At 40.3% G+C, this 22291-nt stretch overlaps 1 protein-coding gene and 1 non-coding gene across 9 annotated transcripts in view; one reads left to right on the plus strand and one right to left on the minus strand.

Moving 5' to 3' along the window:
• Positions 1 to 1554: 1554 nt before the first annotated feature.
• LOC130835424 (U6 spliceosomal RNA) lies at positions 1555 to 1661 on the minus strand. Its single transcript, XR_009048908.1, has one exon. It is a non-coding gene; the product is annotated as a U6 spliceosomal RNA (small nuclear RNA).
• Positions 1662 to 9876: 8215 nt separating this feature from the next.
• NEK4 (NIMA related kinase 4) overlaps positions 9877 to 22291 on the plus strand; it is a 37415-nt gene continuing 25000 nt past the window's right edge. Inside the window, exons 1-7 of one of the 8 annotated variants that reach the window (XR_009048707.1) lie at positions 9877 to 10199; positions 11829 to 12095; positions 13640 to 13837; positions 14027 to 14134; positions 16134 to 16288; positions 18092 to 18233; positions 20257 to 20667. Coding sequence is in view for 7 of the 8 variants with exons in the window: in XM_057704944.1 (XP_057560927.1) it covers positions 10107 to 10199; positions 11829 to 12095; positions 13640 to 13837; positions 14027 to 14134; positions 16134 to 16288; positions 18092 to 18233; positions 20257 to 20667 (1374 nt within the window). In the remaining variant the exon portion in view is untranslated. Of the gene's footprint in view, positions 10200 to 11828; positions 12133 to 13639; positions 13838 to 14026; positions 14135 to 16133; positions 16289 to 18091; positions 18234 to 20256; positions 20668 to 22291 lie in introns of those variants that run through there. The other 7 variants (XM_057704944.1, XM_057704942.1, XM_057704947.1 and 4 more) reach the window with 7 other exon arrangements.

The raw sequence follows: 22291 nt of genomic DNA on the forward strand, positions 1-22291 counted from the left end.
ATTAAGTCCTGAAACCAGGCGTGTGATCTCAGTTGGAAGACCTTGGTTTCGCCAGGCTTGAGTCCTGGCATGTGGGTCCAAGTCCCAATCTGAGGTGCACGGTTTCATTTCCGCTTTGAAGAGACTACAAGAGCATAAACAGAAGTCCACCAAGCTAGTGGTTTAACAGGGAAGAGCTAAATTGGACTCCATGTTCAATCTGTTTCTTTGACTTTAACCTTTGCTTTTTGTTGCTTTTGTTATTTTAATCATACTTAATGGCCTGCCTCAGGGAACCCTACCCACCTGTGAATGGCTGCAGAAAAGAAGAAATTAACACAGCCCTTCCCCAAGGCTAGTCATTCCAGGAGATGTTTTGCAAGACTGATAACCCTTTTTACTTTACTTCCCTGCCTCTCCCTCTCTGATTCTATAAAAGAAACTGGCATCCAGACCCCAATAAGATGGTTTTTTTTGAGACATTAGTCTGCCACCTTCTCAGTCTGCTGGCTTTCCAAATAAAGTTGTATTCATTGCCTCAACACCTCATCTCCAATTCATTGGCCTGTTGTGCAGTGAGCAGAGTGAGCTTGGACTTGATAACAGTGGCCTTACAGATATCCCCATATCTACCCTCAAAGGAGGGTCCCCATGTGGGCCCCTCAAGGTGTTGACGGGGCTCCTGAGGGATTTTCTGGTAAATGGATATTTTATTTCCTTAAATAGCCTAGGGGAAATTAAAATTAAAATTAATGGATAACCTTGAGAAATTCTGGTAGATATTGGAGCCTGAAGATGGGATCCTGGGAAAACTGGAAAAGCCAGTGAAGAGTGAGAATTCTAACCTGTTTCAGCTCTCCTGACTCTCTGTCTATAATGCCCAATCAAATGAAGAATAAAACTTGGTATTGTACATGCCATTACTGTTTGTCCTGGCTGAAAATTAACAAGACTTTTTTTTGAAAGGACTTTCTTTTCCCCCTCAAGGTAGCTCTTTGGTCAGAAATTAGCCAAATTGGAAGGTGATATTCAGAGCCTGGGAAGAATTTTTTTTTAGGCCTTCTCTAAGCTAAATGTACCCAGAGGGAAAGAAAAAACAAACAAGTAAAAATACCTTCTGAAGCCTTTGTGGAAAGATTTACTAAAACATTCCAAGGACATATAGCTCTAAATCTAGAACATAGGAGTCTTTTTGATTTCTATCTTAGTTGAAGATCTTCTCCCTGATACAAAGAAGCAAATTGAGAAAAATGTAGTTGGATGGGTGGATCAATCTATAATGTCATTTAAGTTGCAATCTAGGAAGTAAAAGCAACTGTCCTTACCTTAAAAATCTTTGCAAAGCCAGAAATGCGGCTCCAGAAACAATTCAAAATTCACCTGTCCTTTTTACCAACCCCTGAACCTCCCCTGTTTATCTTTTTTTTTTAAACAAAATTCACATTTTATTTAGGTTGAAATAAACTATACAAAATTGATTTTCTTCACCAAAAATAACAGCAATATTTTCTGTATTATCCCTAGATAAACCACAAAACACTGATTTTTGTAGGTTTTCTAGGTTTTGCTTGTAAAAAAAATATGAAACTCTTCACGAATTTGCGTGTCATCCTTGCATAGGGGCCATGCTAATCTTCTCTGTATCGCTCCAATTTTAGTATACATGCTGCCGAAGCGAGCACTCCCCTGTTTATCTTAAAAGGCTTGTGAGTATTGTAAAAATTCTGGCCTTAGAAAACAGAAGTCCTTGGAGGAATTTGCATTTTTCCCCTGTGCTTTTGAGATGTAAATGTTCTTACCTGCTCTTCTCTAGAACTGTTATCTAGGTCATCTCTTTAACATACAAACTTCAAAGAGATGGTTCTTATCAGAAGGAAGACAAAACGGGGAAATGTTATTTGGAATTTAGGAAAATAAAAAATCTTAAGTGTCTTCTCCACAAATATTAGTAAAAAGCTTTAGCCATCTGAGCAGGTAATCTTAACTTATTCCATCTGCCAAAAACAGAAGGAATAATTTGAATTCAACTTCTCGTGTAACTAGTGAATTTTGTAATTTTGTACCCTCTTCATGGCTAAAATTTTAGAACAAAAGCTATAAACTCTCTGTTTGCATCAGTCTGTGTGTTTATATGTGTCTACATACATATGTCGTAGATATGTGGTATTTTTCTACCTTAAGAAGGTATTGCCAAAATTAATTTATAAAAAAATTCTATTTAATTGGCTTAAAGAAAAGTAAGCACATTGACTGAAGAAAAATGTACAACCTAAAAGTTTTGAATTAAGATTTATTCAAGGAATCTTATTGAGGACCATAGCCTGGGAGACAGCCTCTCAGCTCTGAGGAACTGTTCTGAGACGGTAAGGGAGAAGCCAGGATACATAGAAGTTTTCTGCTGGAAAAAAGACATGTAGTCAAACTGATCTCTGGTGGCCTTGGCCAGCAGCAGCTTGAAACAGGATCTCCGTTCCCCAGCCAGGGATTGAAGTCAGGCCATGGCAGTGAGAGTGCTGAATCCTAGCCACTAGACCATGAAGGCCCATGGCCAGTGACAAGACCCTGGCCAGTCAGCTTTGTAGAAATGAATTTCCACAAGGAGATGGAAAGTAGTGAAACAAGTAAAGTATTTATTAGGAGGAAAAAAGACTACGTATGTGTGAATAGACACACAGGCGGGCTCAGAGAGAGAGAGTCATGCCCTCATGGTAGTTTGAATCACTTATATGGGGTATTTCTTCAGGGTTTCCTCTGGCCAATCATCTTGCTTTGCCTTGCTCTGAGTCTGTATTTGGTTTATCTTAGGATCCTCCCCTGTGTGCGTGAACATCTCTTAGCCAAGGTGGATTCTAGCAAAGAGGCCTATAGGTAGGTTGACATTGTAACAGGGAAGAGCAAATCCTGACTCCATGCTGGATCTGTTTCTTTTACTTTGACCTTTGCTTTTCGTTGCTTTTGTTATTGTAATCACTGTCTATAGATGTAAACATACATAATGGCCTGCCACAGGGAACCCTTCGCCTCTGCCTGACAATTAAACTAAAGTGCCTGTGTTCAGCTCACAGAGAGACATTCTGACCCCGCCCGCTTGTGAGTGGCTGCAGAAAAGAATAAATTAACACATCCCCTTTGTGATGAAGGCCAAGCAAGGAGATATTTTGCAAGATAAATGGCTTTTTTACTTTACTTCCTCACCTCCTCCCCTTCTCTGTTCTATAAAAGAAACTCATCCAAACCCTGATAAGATGGTTTTTTGGGTACACTAGTCTGCCATCTTCTCAGTCTGTAGGCTTTCCAAATAGTCTCTATTCCTTGCCTCAACACCTTGTCTCCCGATATTTTGGCCTACCATGCGGTAAGCAGAGTGAGCTTGGACTCGGTGACAACATCACCTACTATGGGTGGTGTTGCTTCCCTTTTTGACCCCCTAAGGAGCCTTTCTGCACATGTGTAGTCAGAGAGGTCTCCTTGACCCTGAGAATGAGAAATATGTGGTCTCTTTATCTTTTATCTGGGCAGGACTCAGCTCCTCTCTGCCCCTGCCATTACTATTACATATTTTTAAAGTTTCTATTGGAGTATAGTTGATTTACAATGTTGCATTAGTTTTAGGTGAACAACAAAGAGCAAAGTGAATCAGTTATGCATATAGATATATCCACTCTTTTTTAAAAAATAAATTTATTTATTTATTTTTTTATAAGCTGCGTTGGGTCTTCATTGCTGCACACGGGCTTTCTCTAGTTGCAGTGAACAGGGCTACTCTTCATTGTGGTGCACGGGCTTCTCATTTTGGTGGCTTCTCTCGTGGAGCATGGGCTCTAGGTGCACAGGCTTCAGTAGTTGTGGCACACAGGCTCAGTAGTTGTGGCTCATGGGCTCTAGAGTGCAGGCTCAGTAATTGTGGTGCACGGGGTTAATTGCTCCGTGGCATGTGGAATCTTCCTGGAGCAGGGATTGAACCCGTGTCCCCTGCATTGGCAGGAGGATTCTTAACCACTGCGCCACTTAGGAAATCCTCTTTTTTTTTTTTTTTTTAGATTCTTTTCCCATATAGACCATTACAGAGTATTGAGTAGAGTTCTTTGTGCTGTACAGCAGGTTCTTATTAGTTGTCTGTTTTATATATAGTAGTGTCTATATGTCAATCCCAATCTCCCAACTTATCCCTTGTCTCCTTCCCCTTATCCCTTGGTAACCATAAATTTGTTTTCTACATCTGTGATTCTACTTCAGTTTTGTAAATAAGTTCATTTGTATCCTTTTTTTTTTTTAGATTCCACATATAAGCAATATTGTATGGTATGATATTTGTCTTTCTGTATCTGACCTAATTCACTCAATATGACAATCTCTCGGTCACCAGAGGCAAAGTCCAGCTATTTACCCTGTTCCTGTTGTTATTTCTATCTGGAAGTGTAAACAGGAGGCTGGCTGTAAAAGTATAACCTGGAGCCCATCTATTTCCTGCCTCAGAACATCAGAAGATTATTGCTAATCACAAGGAACAGATACCTCAAGTCAATAATTGGAGTGCTTTCCTGTGTATGGGAAGATGCAAGAATCTGGGTTCATTGAAATTATGCCTTAGATATGCATCTTAACTATCTAATGCCAATATCCAGAGCACAGAATGCCTCCTGTTTTTCCCTATCCTGAGTTACCCTCAAGGAGAACTGTGGGCTGCTGTAGCTAATGGTTCGATCCTTGTAGAACTGGGATGGCAAGCAACATTCCTTGTCTGCAAGCACTTATAGGAATTAAGGATTCCTAAAACTCTCAGAAATATAAAAACTAACCCAAATGTTTTTCCAGTTCATGTGATCTGAGGTAATCTTTGGTAAATAAAAGCTAGTTTAAGTTTGTTGGTTTAATTAAAATAGGTGTGTCTTCAGAGTTTTTGTTGCCAAAATCTTGGCTCTCTGTGTACCAATACTGAATCAAAAATATGGAGACAGAGTTATGGAGAAGAAAGAAAGAGTGGCTTTATTTCTTTTCCAGGCAAAGGGGGAACACAGGCTAGTGCTTCAAGAACTGTGCCCCCTCTCACTAGGGAGTATAGAGAGGTTGTATAGTCAGGAGTAGTGGTCAGAGGTATGTGAGAAGGATCAAGGCAGTAACAGCCTTGCATTCTTCTTTCTTCTGCAAAATTTCAAAAGGGTGGGGTTACTGACAGGATTAGGGTATGTGCAGGATCTCAGGTAGTGGGGTCTCCTAATCTTAATGAGCTTCTCTGGCCCCTTTAATCCCTTTAATCTTGCCTCAGGTGGTTTTCTGGTTGCTCCTCCCTTGATTAGCAACTGTTTGACCCTTTGGAACTCAGGGAAGGTCATGGAGGCTGGAGTCTTTCCTACAAGAAATGGGGACAAAAAGGCCTCCATGCCCAGGAGCCCCACAGGGCCCTGCTCAGCATCATTATTATTAAAAATAATGCAGATATACAACTTTTATTCCACCTGAGTACATTAGCCAATTAAGTTCATATTGTTTATGTTACAAATTTTATTAGCAAGAAAAACAAGTTGGTATGATGAAATTTTCATATTAAGAACAAGTGAATTAAATAGATGTAAATGGGATAAGAATCTTCAGGTGAACATTTCAGCAATAATTTTATTTTTATGGTATGTCTACTTAAACAGTTTCCAAAATATTTTTGGTTACATGAAACCTTAACTGAGATAAGTTAAATAATGGACATTCATTAAATATTTAGATCATTTTCAAATAAAATGAAATACTGAAACATTAATCACTGAACATAAGTTTATCCACTTGTGATTTCCTTTTACAAAAAAAAAAAGTAAATATATTTAGGTCTATAAGTAAACATCTTTTGTGCCACATTGGAAACTTAACTATGAGGAAGAATATACTCTAGAAATTATGAAATATAATTTCATAATGCTAGTGTAAGAGATAGTACACGATTACCTGCTGCTTAGTTTTCACTAGAAATTAAGGATTCTAAGGGTTAAGAATTCTAATTCATATATGTAATTGAAACTACTTAGAAATAATAAGGGTGAAAGGAAACAACTATGTATGAAAAGTATGTAAAGAAAGTAGAGGGACTTTCCTGATGGTCCAGTGGTTAAGAGTCCACCTTCCAATGCAGGGGACGTGGATTTGATCCCTGGTCAAGGAACTGAGATCCCACATGCCAAGGGGCAATTAAGCCTGCACACCATAACTACTGAGCCTGCATGCCACAACTAGAGAGCCTGCATGCCACAACTAGAGAGCCCATGTGCTCTGGAGCCTGCACACCACAACTAGAGAGAAGCCCACATGCTGTAATGAAGCGCCGGTGTGCCATGAAAGATCCTGTGTGCCACAACTAAGACCCAATGCAGCCAAAAACAAACAAATAAATACCAAAAAAAAAGTAGAATGATTGGCAATATAGTTATTTGCAAAAGTTCAATAAAAATCTGTTCTCCTTATAACAGGACACAATTGGAAACCATGGACTATATTACTAAGGCTTTGACTGGACTGTCATGTTTAAAAGAGATGTGCATTCAAATATGACAAGACAGTTTAAGGATTGCTTGGAAGAATTGGCCTGGTACCTTGCTTAGAGGGTTCCTGGCAGCCTTACCAAGTAAGTAAAGAAGTTCAGTTCCTGGCAGATCCAGGAACCTCAGGAAAGGAATTTACCCAAACTATATGTATTACATGTAAAATCTGATGGTGAGTTCTTGGCTTGGCTTCCTGCCTCAGAGGATTTTAAGAGTTCGATCTGAGATTCCTTATGAAATTCCAATAAAGCAAGCTTTAAAAGAGCTTATATGGTCAATTGCTAGTCTTGCTTATGTAAATAGTCATGCCAAATTTAATGCAAAAATATTAGTTTTACTGTGATTATCTTTGGTAAATTATCTTTGTGATTATAGAAAGAAAAATTATGTTTGCACTTCTGTAGATATTAGATTCTGGTCCTGTTAATTGTCTTTGACGTTTTGTTATACACCTGTAAACTGGACTGGGTCCTGAATTCTTCTACTTTCCTCAAATATCTGGCTATGAATCTCCAAACTAAGGTTTCCAATTCTCTCCCACCCTTCTGATTTGAAATCTCTAAGAACAAAGACTTCCTTTGAATCTCCCTAGAAGGGATTATACCAGGTCCTCCTCACTACCTACATGGCAGCCAAACTTCAGGGACTTAAACCTTGGATCCACATCTCCCAATTAAAAAGAGCTCCTTCAGATTCTGGGAATTGTACACCACCTACAGACTTCAAAATCAAATTGACTAGGAAAAGAAGTAGCCAACACAGAGGTAGTCTGCCCCCACCGCAAGATGTTGGATCAAAAATGTTTCTTTCATTCCTTCTCTCTCTGACCATCCTTTTCCTAGTAATTACATGATGAAGGTCTTTATGATTCTTTTGACCACCTTTATATCTCAGGCCATTTCAAAGGAGTAATCCAACCTCCAAATGACTGTTGGACATGCCACATGCTGGTTATTCTGTAGTTCTGCCTGTCACAAACTTCTCTCTGATTTCCAATTCCTTTGTTTCTCTGGGACAAACTCAGTCCCCTCCCTATCATGTAAGACTTCATAACCCTGGGGTTCCATTTCCCTGTCTCTCATTGACAACTCCAAACATGGGGAACCTTGCATCCAGGCTCTGTAAAAAGAAAGGGACGCAAGGCAAGGGTATCTGGAATAAAACCACGTGTGTGGTTTACAGACCCTTAAATTTTACTGGTCTCCATGGTTGTCACCTTTCCAGTCCTGAGTCACAGACTCAAAGGGAAATTACCAGGAGGCATTCATAAGTCAAAATTAGGTTCATTTGACTCCCCTAGCTATGAGTATGTCTACTTGCTGCACCTAGATAAACATTTCTGGGATAAGATCACTGAGTTAGTCACTTGGCTTAAGAAAGTAACTCCTTCTTCCACAGGGTCTTTCTTTGACTTACTTGATTTTGATTGGTTTGGATCTTGGAGACCATGGCTCCAAAGTACACACCAAACATTGGGGATTATCCTGCTTATAATACTCATAGTTGTCTCCCTGGTATGATGTATTCTCTCAAAAGCTTTTTTTTTTTTTTTTTTTTTAGTCTTAGTTCCCTGACCAAGGATCAAATACATGCACCCTGCAGTGGAAGCATGGAGTCTTAACCACTCTACCACCAGGGAATTCCCTCTCAATAGCTTTAAATGCATGTTTGCAGCTGCTAACCACCAACAAATGATCTCCCGAAGACCAGAGCATTAGAAAAGGAATGAAGGGAATGATTGACTTAAAGAAGGTGAACCCAAAGTTGTGACATTTCTATACCATAGAGAGATTCAGCAAAAAGATGTTATGACCTGTGAGTACCACACAGGATCAGCAAAAACTGTGAGAACTTCAGAGTAGTAGTAACACTAATGCCTTAAATTTTTATCACATCTTTCAGTTAGGCTGAGAGTCTGATTAACAGGGGAGGAATTGTTAAAAACAAGACAACAGGTCCCAAGTGCAGACACTCATGCTAAGTGCCATTTCACCTAATTGAGAATTATAATTTCAGCCTCTCTCAGAAATGGAATCTTAAGCAGCTGATGAGGAATCACCTGGTCAGCACTAATGAGGTAATCTGCCTGATAGACCCCTGCCATCCCCTAAAGGAAAGTGACTTTGCCACAACCAATGCATTCTATGCTGGTATAACTCCTTATTCCCACTCTCTTCTGTTTATAAAAGTCTTTCATTTTCTGTAGCTCCTCAGAGCTCCTTTCTCTCTGCTTAAATGGGATGCTGCTGTTAACTCATGTTGAATTCATGTTGAATAAAGACTATAAGATCTTTAATATTTATTTGGCTGCACTGGGTCTTAGTTTTGACTCATGGGATCTTCATTGTAGTGTGTGGGTTTTTTTTTTTTTTAGTTGTGCCTTATGGACTCTTTAGTTGTGGCATGTGGGATCTAGTTCCCTGACCAGGGATCAAACACCGGCCCCCTGCATTGGGAGCACAGAAAAAGACTATAAGATCTTTAAATTTTACTCAGATGAATTTTGTTTCTTCAACAATATATGCTCTATATTATGCATTCTCAACAGGGGCAATATCAGCCCCACTGCACCCCCTCACCCCCAAACTGGGCAAAAACTCGTTCTTGGGTATAGGCCAAAAAAACTTACATTTCAATGGGATGGATTTCATGACCTTAAGACACTCTGGGGTTGTAGGAATACACACACACACACACACACAGACACACACACACACACACACACACGCAGGCACAGTACACACCCATGGATTTACAGTTTTAACCTTTTTTAGGTAAATGTCTTGGGAAAGGGAGGTGTTGGCTGGACCAATGATAAGTTCTTTTGGCAGCTTTGAGCTTTTACAGGCAGGCCACTTAAGGTGGGCGAGTCCTCTTGGGACACTCCTTTAAGCTGTTAGAAACCATGCCAAAATTTGGTCAAGTCACTTAACGCAGGGGTTTGCATGGAGTCCTTCTGAATTTTTTGCAGCTCTCAATATGCAAGCTGAATTGTTTACGGATGAAGTGCACCGATATCTTCTATTTATCTTGCAACGCATGAAAAATAAGATGGGTTGTTGGATGCATACATTAACCATCAAGTGATAAACATAACCAATGTTACTTGTAGAATCTAGTCTGTCCCCAATCGCCCATTATAATGTGAGCTCCCGGAGGGCAGGGACTTTTTCGGCCAGGCACAGGGTAAGCAGTCAGTAATTATTTCCGGAGCGAATACCTGCAAAACGCTTAGAATAAGCACGCGCTCAGTAAGCGGAAGCGTTTATGATTCTATCCTTGCGGGCAACCCGCAAGTTCCGGCGGTGGAACGGAGGCCGAGGGTGCGCGCGCAGGCGCGGCGTGGTCGCTCTGGCCGCCCGTCGCCCCGGCTCTGTGGTGGGGCCTCCGGGTCGCGGAGCATGCGCAGCGCAGCGCCCGCGGGGATCGCTATGGCAGCGGCGTCGCGGTGGGTCGGGCCTCCGCGCTGGCGCCAGGGCCGGGTCGCCTTAGCCGCCGCCGGCACCACGTCCTCTCGGGCATGAGCGGGGCCTCCCGCCGCCGCCGCTCGCCGCCCCGCCCGCCGCTGCCGCCGCATCCCGACTGCGGGCCCGCGCCGGGATCATGCCCCTGACTGCCTACTGCTACCTGCGTGTCGTGGGCAGGGGCAGCTACGGGGAGGTGGCGCTCGTGAGGCACCGGCGGGACGGCAGGCAGGTCGGCGAGGTTGGGGCCCGGCAGGGGACGGGGGCAGGCAGGGGTTCGCCGTCCAAGGGCTGGGCCCCGCTTATCTTCAGGGGACGCACCTCCGATGGCGCTTCCTCAGGGAAATTCGTCCCAGACCATCAGTTCTAGGCCAGGTTCCTGTCATATGCGCCCCAGACTCCCTGGTGTTCTCTTTGTAGTCGTAATCGGTGTGCTTAATCTGCACGCCTTCCCCCCACTCTCGACAGTTCCGTGAGAGCGTGCATTCCCAGGACCCAGCTGTGGCGGCTGGCAAGTATTCCTCCTTCAGTGAAGGACCCTGTACCCCATCTGACTTGAAGACCGCTGGAGTCGCTCAAAATTCAGCTCATCGCCTTCCCTCCAGACCTCCTCTCACGGTCCCTGTTACAGGGAGTAGCACCACCAACCAGCCAGTTGCCCAATCTGGACGTCTGGGAATCGTTCTGGGATCCCTCCCTTACCTTCCGCCACTCCCACCCCCTTATTCGTATGTCCACTAAGCCAACTGGGCTCTTCTTCATCTGCACGGGTACCTCACCCATCCAGGACATCATTATCTCTGGCTAAGCTATGGCCATGGCCTCCGGCTTGTCCTCCCTGCCACATGACTTGCCCTTCTCTGTTTCATCACTTTCATTGCAGTCTCAGTGATCATTATAAAATGTGCCTCTAATGTTGCACTTTATCCCATTAGCCTCAGGATAATGAATCAGTTCTTAAATGCAGTTTACAAATAACATATAACATATTGTACAAACTGGGACAATTTGCAAACTGAAAGGAGGCACTATTTATAATTACACCAGGACAATGGAACTGCCCCAGACAAATTGAGAGGAGATGTCCCCCTAAGTATAAGGTCTTCTCCCCTATTCTGCCTTGTCTCAGGTCCTGGTTACTCTGCCTGGAGTACAAGCTCAGGCATAAGAGATTTATTCAGTGGGCAACGGAGAGGGGGGATACTGGCTGTAATAACAGCCCCTCACATTTGAGGGTAGTTTACATTTTACAAAGCACATTTATGCTTTGTCACAAAACACGTTTATGATTGTGTTTGTTGAGTAATGAATTGTTTGGTGTGCCAGTTGATTGAGGGCCATGTATTAGGTGGAGGACATTGATTATTTTAAAGTGAGAATAATTTTGGATGTTGAGGATAAGTGATTTTTAGCCTTATTGGGCCATGGGTCTTTTTGAGTATCTGATGCAATCCATGGACCCATTCTGTCTGCAAATGTATATTCAGGTCATATTCTGTGCACATTTGTAGGGGGAACTTAGAGGTTAAAGAATCTCTACCAGAGATTTTTTGGTTGATTCAGTAGTATATTGACATGGACTTATTTTTAGCCATTAATGAAATTGTAAAATGCAGATGAAAAGTACAATTTTTGTGACCCCCCCCCCCAGCCTGCTATAAGTCTAACCTGTAAAAAGTATCATTAGTGATGACAAATCTTTTTCCTAATTTTGTGTTTTGTGAATAACAAAATGAATAGGTTATGTGGCAATCTCCAGAAGGTTGGTTTTGAGGACACTCAGGAGAACCCTTAAATACTTTTGACTCTATAATACTCTATGTTTGTTTGCATATTGTAAAAACATGTGTTTTCTTTGTAGTATGTCATCAAAAAACTGAACCTCCGACATGCCTCCAGCCGAGAGCGGCGAGCTGCTGAACAGGAAGCTCAGCTCTTGTCTCAGCTGAAGCACCCCAATATTGTCACCTACAAGGAGTCGTGGGAGGGAGGGGATGGTCTGCTGTACATCGTCATGGGCTTCTGTGAAGGAGGTGATCTGTACCGAAAGCTCAAAGAGCAGAAGGGGAGGCTTCTGCCTGAAAGTCAGGTGGTGGAGTGGTTTGTTCAGATTGCTATGGCTCTGCAGGTACTGTCAGGACTCACAGCATCCTACTTGCTCTAAGGTGACAGAGGGATGGCTGGGGGATTTTAGGAAAATGCTTCCCCAAATGCTTACATGAAAAAAGAAAATTCTTTTTAAAAATCCACTTATGAAGTGGACCTAGTCCCTCTTGCTGTAGCACTGGAATATTTCGGAATGAGTGATATCTGTATTGAAGCAGACGTGGATTTTATCTGATTGCCGGGAAAGACAGTTCTCTATTCATTTAATATTTATAGCGAAATCCATTTTAGGGCCCTGAATTGACAAAGAGCAAAGAATGACCATGTTTGTTATCAGCTGGTTAGCTGCATCATACTGAAAGATGGTTGGGCTATTAATATGCTTAAACTGTGGGGCTTTGGGCTTTAACCCTGCTGTGGCAGAGTGAGTAGAAATGCAAAACATGTTTGTGTTTTAATATACATATTCAAAAGTGAGACTGTTTATGAACTATTACTCTGGGACTGGGCTGACTTGTCCAGGATTAACTGACCTTGTTTAAATCCTAAGATACACTCTGTAAATAAAAATGATATTGTTATAGCTGAAAATATTACTAAGCTGCAGATTTCATGAGTCTGAGTGGGCTGTGCATCTGACCTTGTATAAGCTGTCTTTCTTCCTTCAGTGAAAGTTTGTAAGCATATTTTTTAACTGGGTCCATATAATGCTAGATGGTATGTTTGTCAAGGCACCAGGGAACAGTTGTGAAGGAAGCTGGACAAATTAACGCATGGAACTTAATTTCTTACTTTGGAAAGTTGTAAATTAGACATTTTGTTTAGAGATTATAAAACAGTAGTGTTTTGATGTGTAGGTAAGGCTCTTATAAGAGTATGTGGCTCTTTAACTTATACAGTTGTTGATGGTATATAAGAAGTCAGGAATAAATAAGTATGAGGGTGAATCCAAAATTATCCACACTCTGGATGTAGAATTTATTTTAAGTAACTTTTAGAAAAGACAAATATATCATTTTTCGACATAATCTCCTTGCTTTTCAATATACACTTTGTCCATCTGTCAGCATGCTTTCATGTTCCCTCATTAAAAAATGCTTTAAGCTGAGCTGTGAGCCACGAATGCACCGCTGTCTTCAGTTCATCAGAAGTGAATCCGGCTCCTTCTTGATGGCTAACACTTGTGTGATCTTCCTTGAACTTCTCTATCCATGCATACACACTTCTTCGCGACAAAACACTTTCTCCATACTGCGCACAAAGTTTTCGATAAATAATGGCACCAGGTATACCCTCAGACCACAAAAAACAAGTCACTGCACGCTGCTCTTTCATGCAGATCACGAGTGGGGCATCCATTTTTGCTCGCACCGCAGTTACAAACAAACTGATATAACAGATTCACATACGCACAGTAGTGACTGGGAAGACAGTAGTCTTGAACGGAAAGCACTGATAAGATAGTGTGGTCAACAGAAGTTTTAATATAACTGGAGTGCGGATAATTTTTGACTCACCTTTGTAGATAAGTATATTCATATTTAATAAAATTTTATTTTTCTTCAGTATTTACATGAAAAACATATCCTTCACCGAGATCTGAAAACTCAAAATGTCTTCCTAACAAGAACAAACATCATCAAAGTGGGTGACCTAGGAATTGCCCGAGTGCTTGAGAACCACTGTGACATGGCTAGCACCCTCATTGGCACACCCTACTACATGAGCCCTGAATTGTTCTCCAACAAACCCTACAACTATAAGGTAGGATTGGGCTGTGTTTGCCAGCTCACCTTGTCTCTAGGGCAGTATTCATAATTGTAGAACCCATCAGAATAGTAAGTCGGAAGAATTCTCAGTGAATTGGTTTAAGGAAAATGTCTTTTTTTTTTTTAAGAGGAAAAATGTAAATAAGGCATTCTGACACTTAACCATTTACTGTTTTTTTCCTAGTCCGATGTTTGGGCTCTGGGATGCTGCGTTTATGAAATGGCCACCCTGAAGCATGCTTTCAATGCAAAAGACATGAATTCTTTAGTTTATCGGATTATTGAAGGAAAGGTAAAGAATATTCTGGAAGTAATTGTTTTGAATATTTGGAGCATGGTTAATTGAATGTAGCTTTGAAAGTAGCTACTGGCAAAAGGGAGTAAACATGTTGAGTGGATAGTTAAGAATGGTGGGTCCTGTCTGTGGGGAAGGTTGAACTGGAGGAGAAGGGATTGATCGTGACTTAATATTAATTTATAAACGAGGCTTAATGGCTCTGAAGAATTGGCTTCTTGAAAACTACTGCCTTATAGTCACAGGATGTGCAGGTGCCCTGAGGCTACTGGTAGCTTCTTCTAAGCAGCTTATGGTTAAATGAGCCCTGTTTAAAATGAGTCTACTCTGTTTGAACTTGTTGCTCCTTTGATAATCATCACAATTACTAGTAACCAGTTAAAAATTGCAGAAAGCATTGCTTATGATAGATGCTAGAGTGACCCCCTTTATACATTAATTTCATTAGGCTAGTTGCCCCCTGCAGTGTCAGGCATCCACACACAGTTAAGTTTGTTGGGTTTTTTTTTAATTTTTAATTTTATTTGTTTGTTTATTTATTTAATGGCTGCGTTAGGTCTTTGTTGCTGTGCGAGGGCTTTTTTCTCTAGTTGCTGCGAGTGGGGGCTACTCTTCATTGCGGTGGATGGGCTTCTCATTGTGGTGGCTTCTCTTGTTGTGGAGCATGGGCTCTAGGCATGCAGGCTTCAGTAGTTGTGGCTCGCCAGCTCTAGAGTGCAGACTCAGTAGCTGTGGCACATGGGCTTAGTTGCTCTGAGGCATGTGGGGTCTTCCCTGCCCAGGGATTGAACCTGTGTCCCCTGCATTGGCAGGTAGATTCTTAACCACAGCGCCACCAGGGAAGTCCTCATAGTTAAGATTTATTTTTGTTTGTTTGTTTGTTTTAAATAAATTTATTTATTTATTGGCTGAGTTGGGTCTTCATTGCTGCACACGGGCTTTCTCTCGTTGCGGTGAGCCGGGGGCTACTCTTTGTTGTGGTGCACAGGCTCCTCATTGCGGTGGCTTCTCTTGTTGCAGAGCACAGGCTCTAGGTATGCGGGCTTTAATAGTTGTGGCACGTGGGCTCAATAGTTGCAGCTCATGGGTTCTAGAGCGCAGGCTCAATAGTTGTGGCGCACAGGCTTAGTTGCTCTGCTGCATGTGGGATCTTCCTGGAGCAGGGATTGAACCCGTGTCCCCTGCATTGCCAGGTGGATTCTTAACCACCCGCCTAGGAAGTCCCACAGTTAAGTTTTAAGGCTGTAAATCGCCTACTGATTTTAACATTATACCAAGACTAGTTTAATTTTTTATTTTGAAAAAATATCAGAAAACACGGAAAAAGTAAAATTTGCTCATAATTCCACTTCTTAAAGAATCAAACAAGAAAGGGATGAAAATCCTCTTTGCTTCCATCCATTTCCATCCCTTGTAGATAACCATTGGTAACAGTTTGGTGCATAGCCTTCCTGGCGCTTCCCTGTCCTTATAATTCTGCATGTGTATGTTAAAAAAGTAACTGAAATGGAATCAGGTTATACACAGTGGTACACAGCCTGATTTTTTGACATAATATATGAGGGACATCTTTCCAGGTCGGTACCTATAAGTCTTTTATTTTTTTAAAGGTTGCCTGGTGTTTTTTTAGAAGGGTATACCATACGCTATTCCACAAGTACCCTATAGGTGGCCATTTATGTTGTTTCCAGTTATTCACTACTTCAAGAGCAATACTGCAGTGAATATCCTGGTACATAAATCTTTAGGAATGCGTGCTCTTATTTATGAAGGAGAGAGTCCTCAAATGGGGCTGCTGGTTTGAAGGATATATTTTATAATCTTACAGCTTGCTGTTATAACCAGGACGCCAGGTATGCTTCCTGTAGACTGATATGCTGGTAATTTTCTGCTTTTATGGAGAATGATTTTAAAAATATAGTGGGAAACCTCTACCTTCTTTTACTTTTCTTCACAAGACTGTTAGTCATACTTGTGGTATTATTTCTCTTTGTAGCTGCCACCGATGCCGAAAGATTACAGCCCAGAGCTGGCAGAACTGATAAGAACCATGCTGAGCAAAAGACCTGAAGAAAGACCTTCTGTGAGGAGCATCCTAAGGCAGCCTTACATAAAGCACCAAATATCCTTGTTTTTGGAGGCCACGAAGGCGTAAGATATTTCCCTTTCAAATAGCTGGACTAAATAGATGGAATAAAAGAGGGTGGCTTTTATAATTTTCATGTGTGAGAATTTGTGATGAGTTTTTTAAAAACATGAAGTAGAATTGCATGATTAGAATGTGTGTGAGATTTGCTTAATTGCCAAAATCAGCAATCTGTAGGACCATTGGAGGAATCACTTATACATTCCTCTGAGTTCCAAGACATGTTGAGTATGATTGTTTTAAAAGGATTTTTTTTTTTTTTTATAAATTTATTTATTTATTGGCTGCGTTGGGTCTTTGTTGCTGCGCACAGGCTTTTTTAGTTGCGGCGAGTGGCGGGGGGCTACTCTTGGTTGCAGTGTGCAGCCTTCTCATTGTGGTGGCTTCTCTTGTTGGGAGCCAGGCTCTAGGTGCACAAGCTTCAGTAATTGTGGCTTGTGGGCTTAGTTGCTTCGCGGCATGTGGGATCTTCCAGGACCAGGGATCGAACCCATGTCCCCTGCATTGGCAGGCGGATTCTTAACCATTGTACAACCAGGAAAGTCCCGAGGATGTATGCTTTAAAAATCATAGTAAAATGAGAGGTTATCTAAGAAGCCTATTATTATGTTAGGTACTATGTAAGATAATAATCACATTTAAAAAGTAATACTTAAAATTCAGAGGGCTTTTATAAGTTTCCCTCTTTACTCATATAACTTTTCAAGGGGATAGGAATTCTTCCTTGATGTGCGGGTCCTACTTTCACTAAATAACTGTTCTAGGATCTAAGACTTAGAGCTGGACAAGACCTTCACAGTCCCTGCCTTCTGACATGTTAAATTTGGGAGGCAATGCTAGAGAGGCCCAGCAGGGTAAAGAAGGATCATATTTTTGTTAACGTTGCCTATAATTTCCTACCAACAGACCTTTGGCCTTCTGCAGCTCTGGTGTTCGTGCTCCCCTTGAATTCCCCAGAGGTTTAGCTCCATTGGAAAATGTCACACTTAAACAGCTGGGAATATTATTCCTGTATACATTTATTCTGCAAGTCAAGCCTGAGTATACCAATTATTTTTACTTTCAAGCTTGGCAAAGCAGTTGTGGTATTATTACAAATGTGAAATTTGAAGATGAAAATTATCCTGGTACTTCTAATTGTGAGGCCATTTTTCATAGATTTTAAATTTTAGAATAATATTGTATTCACAGGAAAGTTGCAGAGAGAACAGAGGGTTTATGTATAACCCTCACACAGTTTCTCCTATCAACATCTTATATTACCACGGTACATTTGTCAGAACTAAGAAAATAACCTCAGTACCTTACATTGACTAAACTCCAGACTTCATCTGGCTTTGACCAGTTTTTCTACTAATGTCCTTTTCTGCTTCAGGATCCAGTTCAGCATACCATATTACTCCTCATTTCTCCTTAGTCAACTTGGGTCTCTGACAGTTTCTCACTTTCTTTGTTTTTCATGACTTTGTTTTTGGAGATTAGTGGTCACGTGTTTTGTAGAATGCCCCCTGGTTTTTAGAAGACTGTTCTCTATAAAAGAAGCAGTTCCATGGGAATTCCCTGGTGGTCTAGTGGTTAGGACTATACACTTCCACTGCAGGGGACCCAGGTTCAATGCCTGGTCGAGGGAACTAAGAACCCGCAAGGCTCACAGCATGGCCAAAAAAAAAAAAAAAGAGAGAGAAGAAAAAAATAAATAAAGGAGCATTTCTGTAAGGGAGTGTGACACGTATGCACATTTCCTCATATGTAGAAACCTTTAACCTTCACTGTATTGATAATAACTTTTTCTTTTCTTCCTCATAAAGAAAAACCTCCAAAAATAATATTAAAAATGGTGACTCTAAATCCAAACCTACGGCTACAGTGGTTTCTGGAAAGGCTGAATTAAGTCATGAAGTAATTCCCCCTCAACCACACTCTTCCGAGGGCTCCAAGACATATGTGATGGTATGTCTCTTTTTAAAGGCTATGTGTTCTAGAAACTGTATTAAAATGATAGGTTACCTAAGCTAGTTATTCAGTGTGAAACAATTAAGCTTCATTGGATTTCTGATGTGTAAGTAATTTTGTATTGTAAAGAAGGAACACTGGTGAAATATTCGAAGTGCCTATTAAAATGTTCATGAAGTCAGTGCTGTAATAACTTTAAGAAGTTTTTTTTAATTGAGGTGAAATTTATATAACATGAAGTTAACCATTTTGAAGTGAACAATGAATTGCATTCAGTACATTCACAGTATTGCACAACCATCACCTCTGTCTCCTTCCAAAACATTTTCGTCACCCCAAATGGAAACCTCACACCCATTAAGTCGTCACTCCTCATTCCCTCCTCCATCCAGCCCCTGTAAAGCACTACTGTTTTTTGTTTGTATGGGTTTGCCTGTTCTGAATATTTGATATAAGTGAAATCATATAATATGTAAGCTTTTGTGTCTGGCTTCTTTCACTTGGCATGTTTTTGAGGTTCATCCAGGTAGCATATATCAATACTTATTTTTATGTCTGAATAATGCTCCATTGTATGTATATACCACAGTTTGTTTATCCATTCATTCATTGGTAGATATTGAGTTGTTTTCACCTTTGGGTATTGCTGTGAACATTTATGTACAATATTTGAGTACCTGTTTTCAATTCTCTTGGGTATAATATCTAGGAGAGGAATTGCTGCATCATATGGTAATTCTATGTTTAACTTATTGAGGAATGACCACACTGTTTTTCCTTTGTGGTTGTACCATTTCACATTTTTATCAGCAATCCCTGAGAATTCCAATTTTTCTACAACTTCACCAACTCTTGTTGTTTTCTGTTTTTCTGATTCTAGCCACCCTAGTGGAAGTGAAGTGGTATGTTATTGTAGTTTTGATTTGCATTTGACTAATGGCATAGAACTTGTTGCCCACTTGAATGCCTTCTTTGGAGAAATATTTATTAAGTCCTTTGCCCATTTTTTAATTGGGTTTTTGTTTTTTATTGCTGAGTTCTGAGTTCTTTCTACGCTATAGATAGTAGACCCTCTTCAGATATATGATTTACAAATATTTCTTCCAGTTCTGTAGGTTGTCCTTTCACTTTCTTGATAATGTCCTTTTATGTACAAATGGTTTTAATTTTGATGAAGTCTAATTTATTTGTTTTTTTCTTTTGTTGCCCATGCTTATATCTAAGAATCCTTTGCCAAATCCAAGATCATGAAGATGTATGCCTATGTTTTCTCCTAGGAGTTTTATAGTTTTAGTTCTTATATTTAGGTTATTGATTCATTAAAACTATTTTTATTGTGGTAAAATATACATATAATAAAATTTGCCATTTTGTACCATTTTCTACTTAATTTTTTTCATTTTGTACCATTTTTAAGCATACAATCAGTGGTCTTAATTACATTCACAATGTTTTGCAGCCATCACCATACTTTCCAAAACCTTTTCATCATTCCAAACAGAAACTCTGTGCCCATTAAGGTATAACTCCCCATTGCCCCTACTCCCAGGCCCTGGTAACCTCTGATCTACTTTCTGTCTCTGAATGTGCCTGTTCTAGGTACCTCATATAAATGGAATCATACATTTGTTCTTTTTTGTCTAGCTTATTTCACTTAGCAAGTTTTCAAAGATTATCCAAATTGTAGCATGTATCACACCTTCATTCCTTTCTACGGCTTTATAATATTCCATTGTGTGTGTATACCGCATTTTGTTTATCCATTCATCTGCTAACGGACATTTGGGCTGTTTCCATTGTTTGGCCATTGTGAATAATGCTGCTATAAACATTGGTGTACAAGTATCTGTTTGAGTCCCTACTTTTAGTTCTTGGGGCATATACCTGGGAGTTGGGTTGTTGGGTCTTATGATTATTCCATGTTTAACTTTCTGAGGAACCTGTTGTTCCGTTTCGAGTGAATTTTTTTTTTATGGTATGAGGAGTGCTCATAATAACTTGGAAGCATGTTTTCACTCAGGGTGAAGACAAATGTTTGTCCCAGGAGAAACCCATAGTCATTGGCCCTTTGAAGACACCCACAAGTCTGAAAGGCCACACCTATAAAACAGACATAAGCAATACCGCAGAATTGCTAGCCACGATCAGTAGGGTGAATATTGACATCTTACCTGCAGAAAGGAGGAGCTCAGTGAACGACGGTTTAGTTCAAGAGAATCAACCAGGACACTTAGATGCCGCTAATGAGCTAGAAGGTAAATGTATTATTTCTCAAGTGAAAGAGAGGCTGCAGGATGATAACACTCAATCCAGTGCTCAGCCTGGAAACCAAATTCCCACATGGTCCTCTGACTGTGTCACTGGAGAAAGGAATGACCCAGTGAAGCCTCTGCAGCCCCTAAACAAAGACCAAGATTTACCAAAGGACCAGGTAAGTGACATGCACAAGGTGTTGGTTTCAGAGAGAAGACTAGAAAGTGCAGTTGCAAAGGTGTGGGTTGTGTTCTTTGGTTGTCTTTTTAGTTGTTGTTTTAGGAAAATCAGTTATTCCCATGTAACAGTTTAAACATAGCAGAATCAATGGATAGGACCCCAGGAATTCTTAGATCCCTCCTGTACCCTGGTATAGGATACTTGCCATTTGCCATTAGTGTGTTTTTTTCCTGTTTCTACATCATTCTTCTTTAGTCCTCCAAGTGGATGGGTAGTTTCAACAATGAGGTAATATCACATTCCTTCTTGCCTTTGAAAGTTAGTGGATTGTCTGATTTTTTAAGTTAAGGAATAAAATATATATATTTTTTATGTGTTGGAACCAAAGGAGAAGGAAGAAGAGAAGAAAAGGAGCGGAACAAAAGGATTTTGATACTGAGAGACTATTCTGAGTAAATTTAAAGGGTATTTTCTTCTTGAACATGGAAGGAAGCCTAAATTAGATGAAACATGGTAATAGCTAAGGATTAGAAAGTCAGAACATTTGATTAACTTTACATTTTTATGTGTAAAATATTTTAAAAATATATTTAATGTATAATTGACTATATTTTTAGTCTATTCTATATTTAAATTTTATATATTACATACAGTTTCATATTTAACATTCTTTTTTATATAAATATATATATAACTTGTACATTTATATTCAAATGTTTTTAATAAGGTTTTGTTTTTATAGAAAAGTACAAGTGTAATGCTCTTTTCATTTAGTCATTGAAACCAAAATATAGTCTTAAGCTTTCTCTGGACACTGGAATCCTTAGTACTTTATAGATAAAATTATATGTGTCCTGCTTGTTCTGCTTGACTGTCAAATTATATTCAGGTTTGCTTCTTTTATTCTTTCCATAATTGTTTAAAAATTTTTTAAAGTACCAATTCAGTGGTTTTTAGTATATTTATAAAGTTGTACATTCGTTGCCACTGTCTCTATTTCCAGAACATTTCCATCACCTCAAAAAGAAACCCCATACTCAACACTCGGTGCTCTCTACTCCTCCTTGTCTCCAGCCTTTGGCAACCATTGTCTGTATGAATGTGCCTAGTCTCAATATCTCATATAAATGGAATCATACAGTGTATGGCCTTTTGTACCTGGCTTTTATTTAGCATGGTGCTTTCAAGGTTATACCCATGTTGTAGCATGTACCAGTATTTCATTTCTTTTTATTGCCAAATAAGTTCTACTATATGTATAATTCATTTTTTAAAAAATAAATTTGTTTATTTATTTTATTTTTTTGGCTGTGTTGGGTCTTGCTGTGCACGGGGTTCCTCTAGTTGTGGTGAGCGGGGGCTACTCTTTGTCGTGGTGCGCGGGCTTCTCATTGCAGTGGCTTCTCTTCTAGAGCCCGGGCTCTGGAGCGCAGGATCAGTAGTTGTGGTGCACAGGCTTAGTTGCTTTGCAGCATGTGGCATCTTCTTGGACCAGGGCCTGAACCCGTGTCCCCTGCATTGGCAGGCGGATTCTTAACCACTGTGCCACCAGGGACGTCCCCATATTTTATTTATCTATTCATCAGTTGATGAACATTTGGGTTGTTTTCACTTTTCACTGT

The sequence above is a fragment of the Hippopotamus amphibius genome, chromosome 13 (assembly GCF_030028045.1).
Source record: "Hippopotamus amphibius kiboko isolate mHipAmp2 chromosome 13, mHipAmp2.hap2, whole genome shotgun sequence".
NCBI lineage: Eukaryota > Metazoa > Chordata > Mammalia > Artiodactyla > Hippopotamidae > Hippopotamus > Hippopotamus amphibius.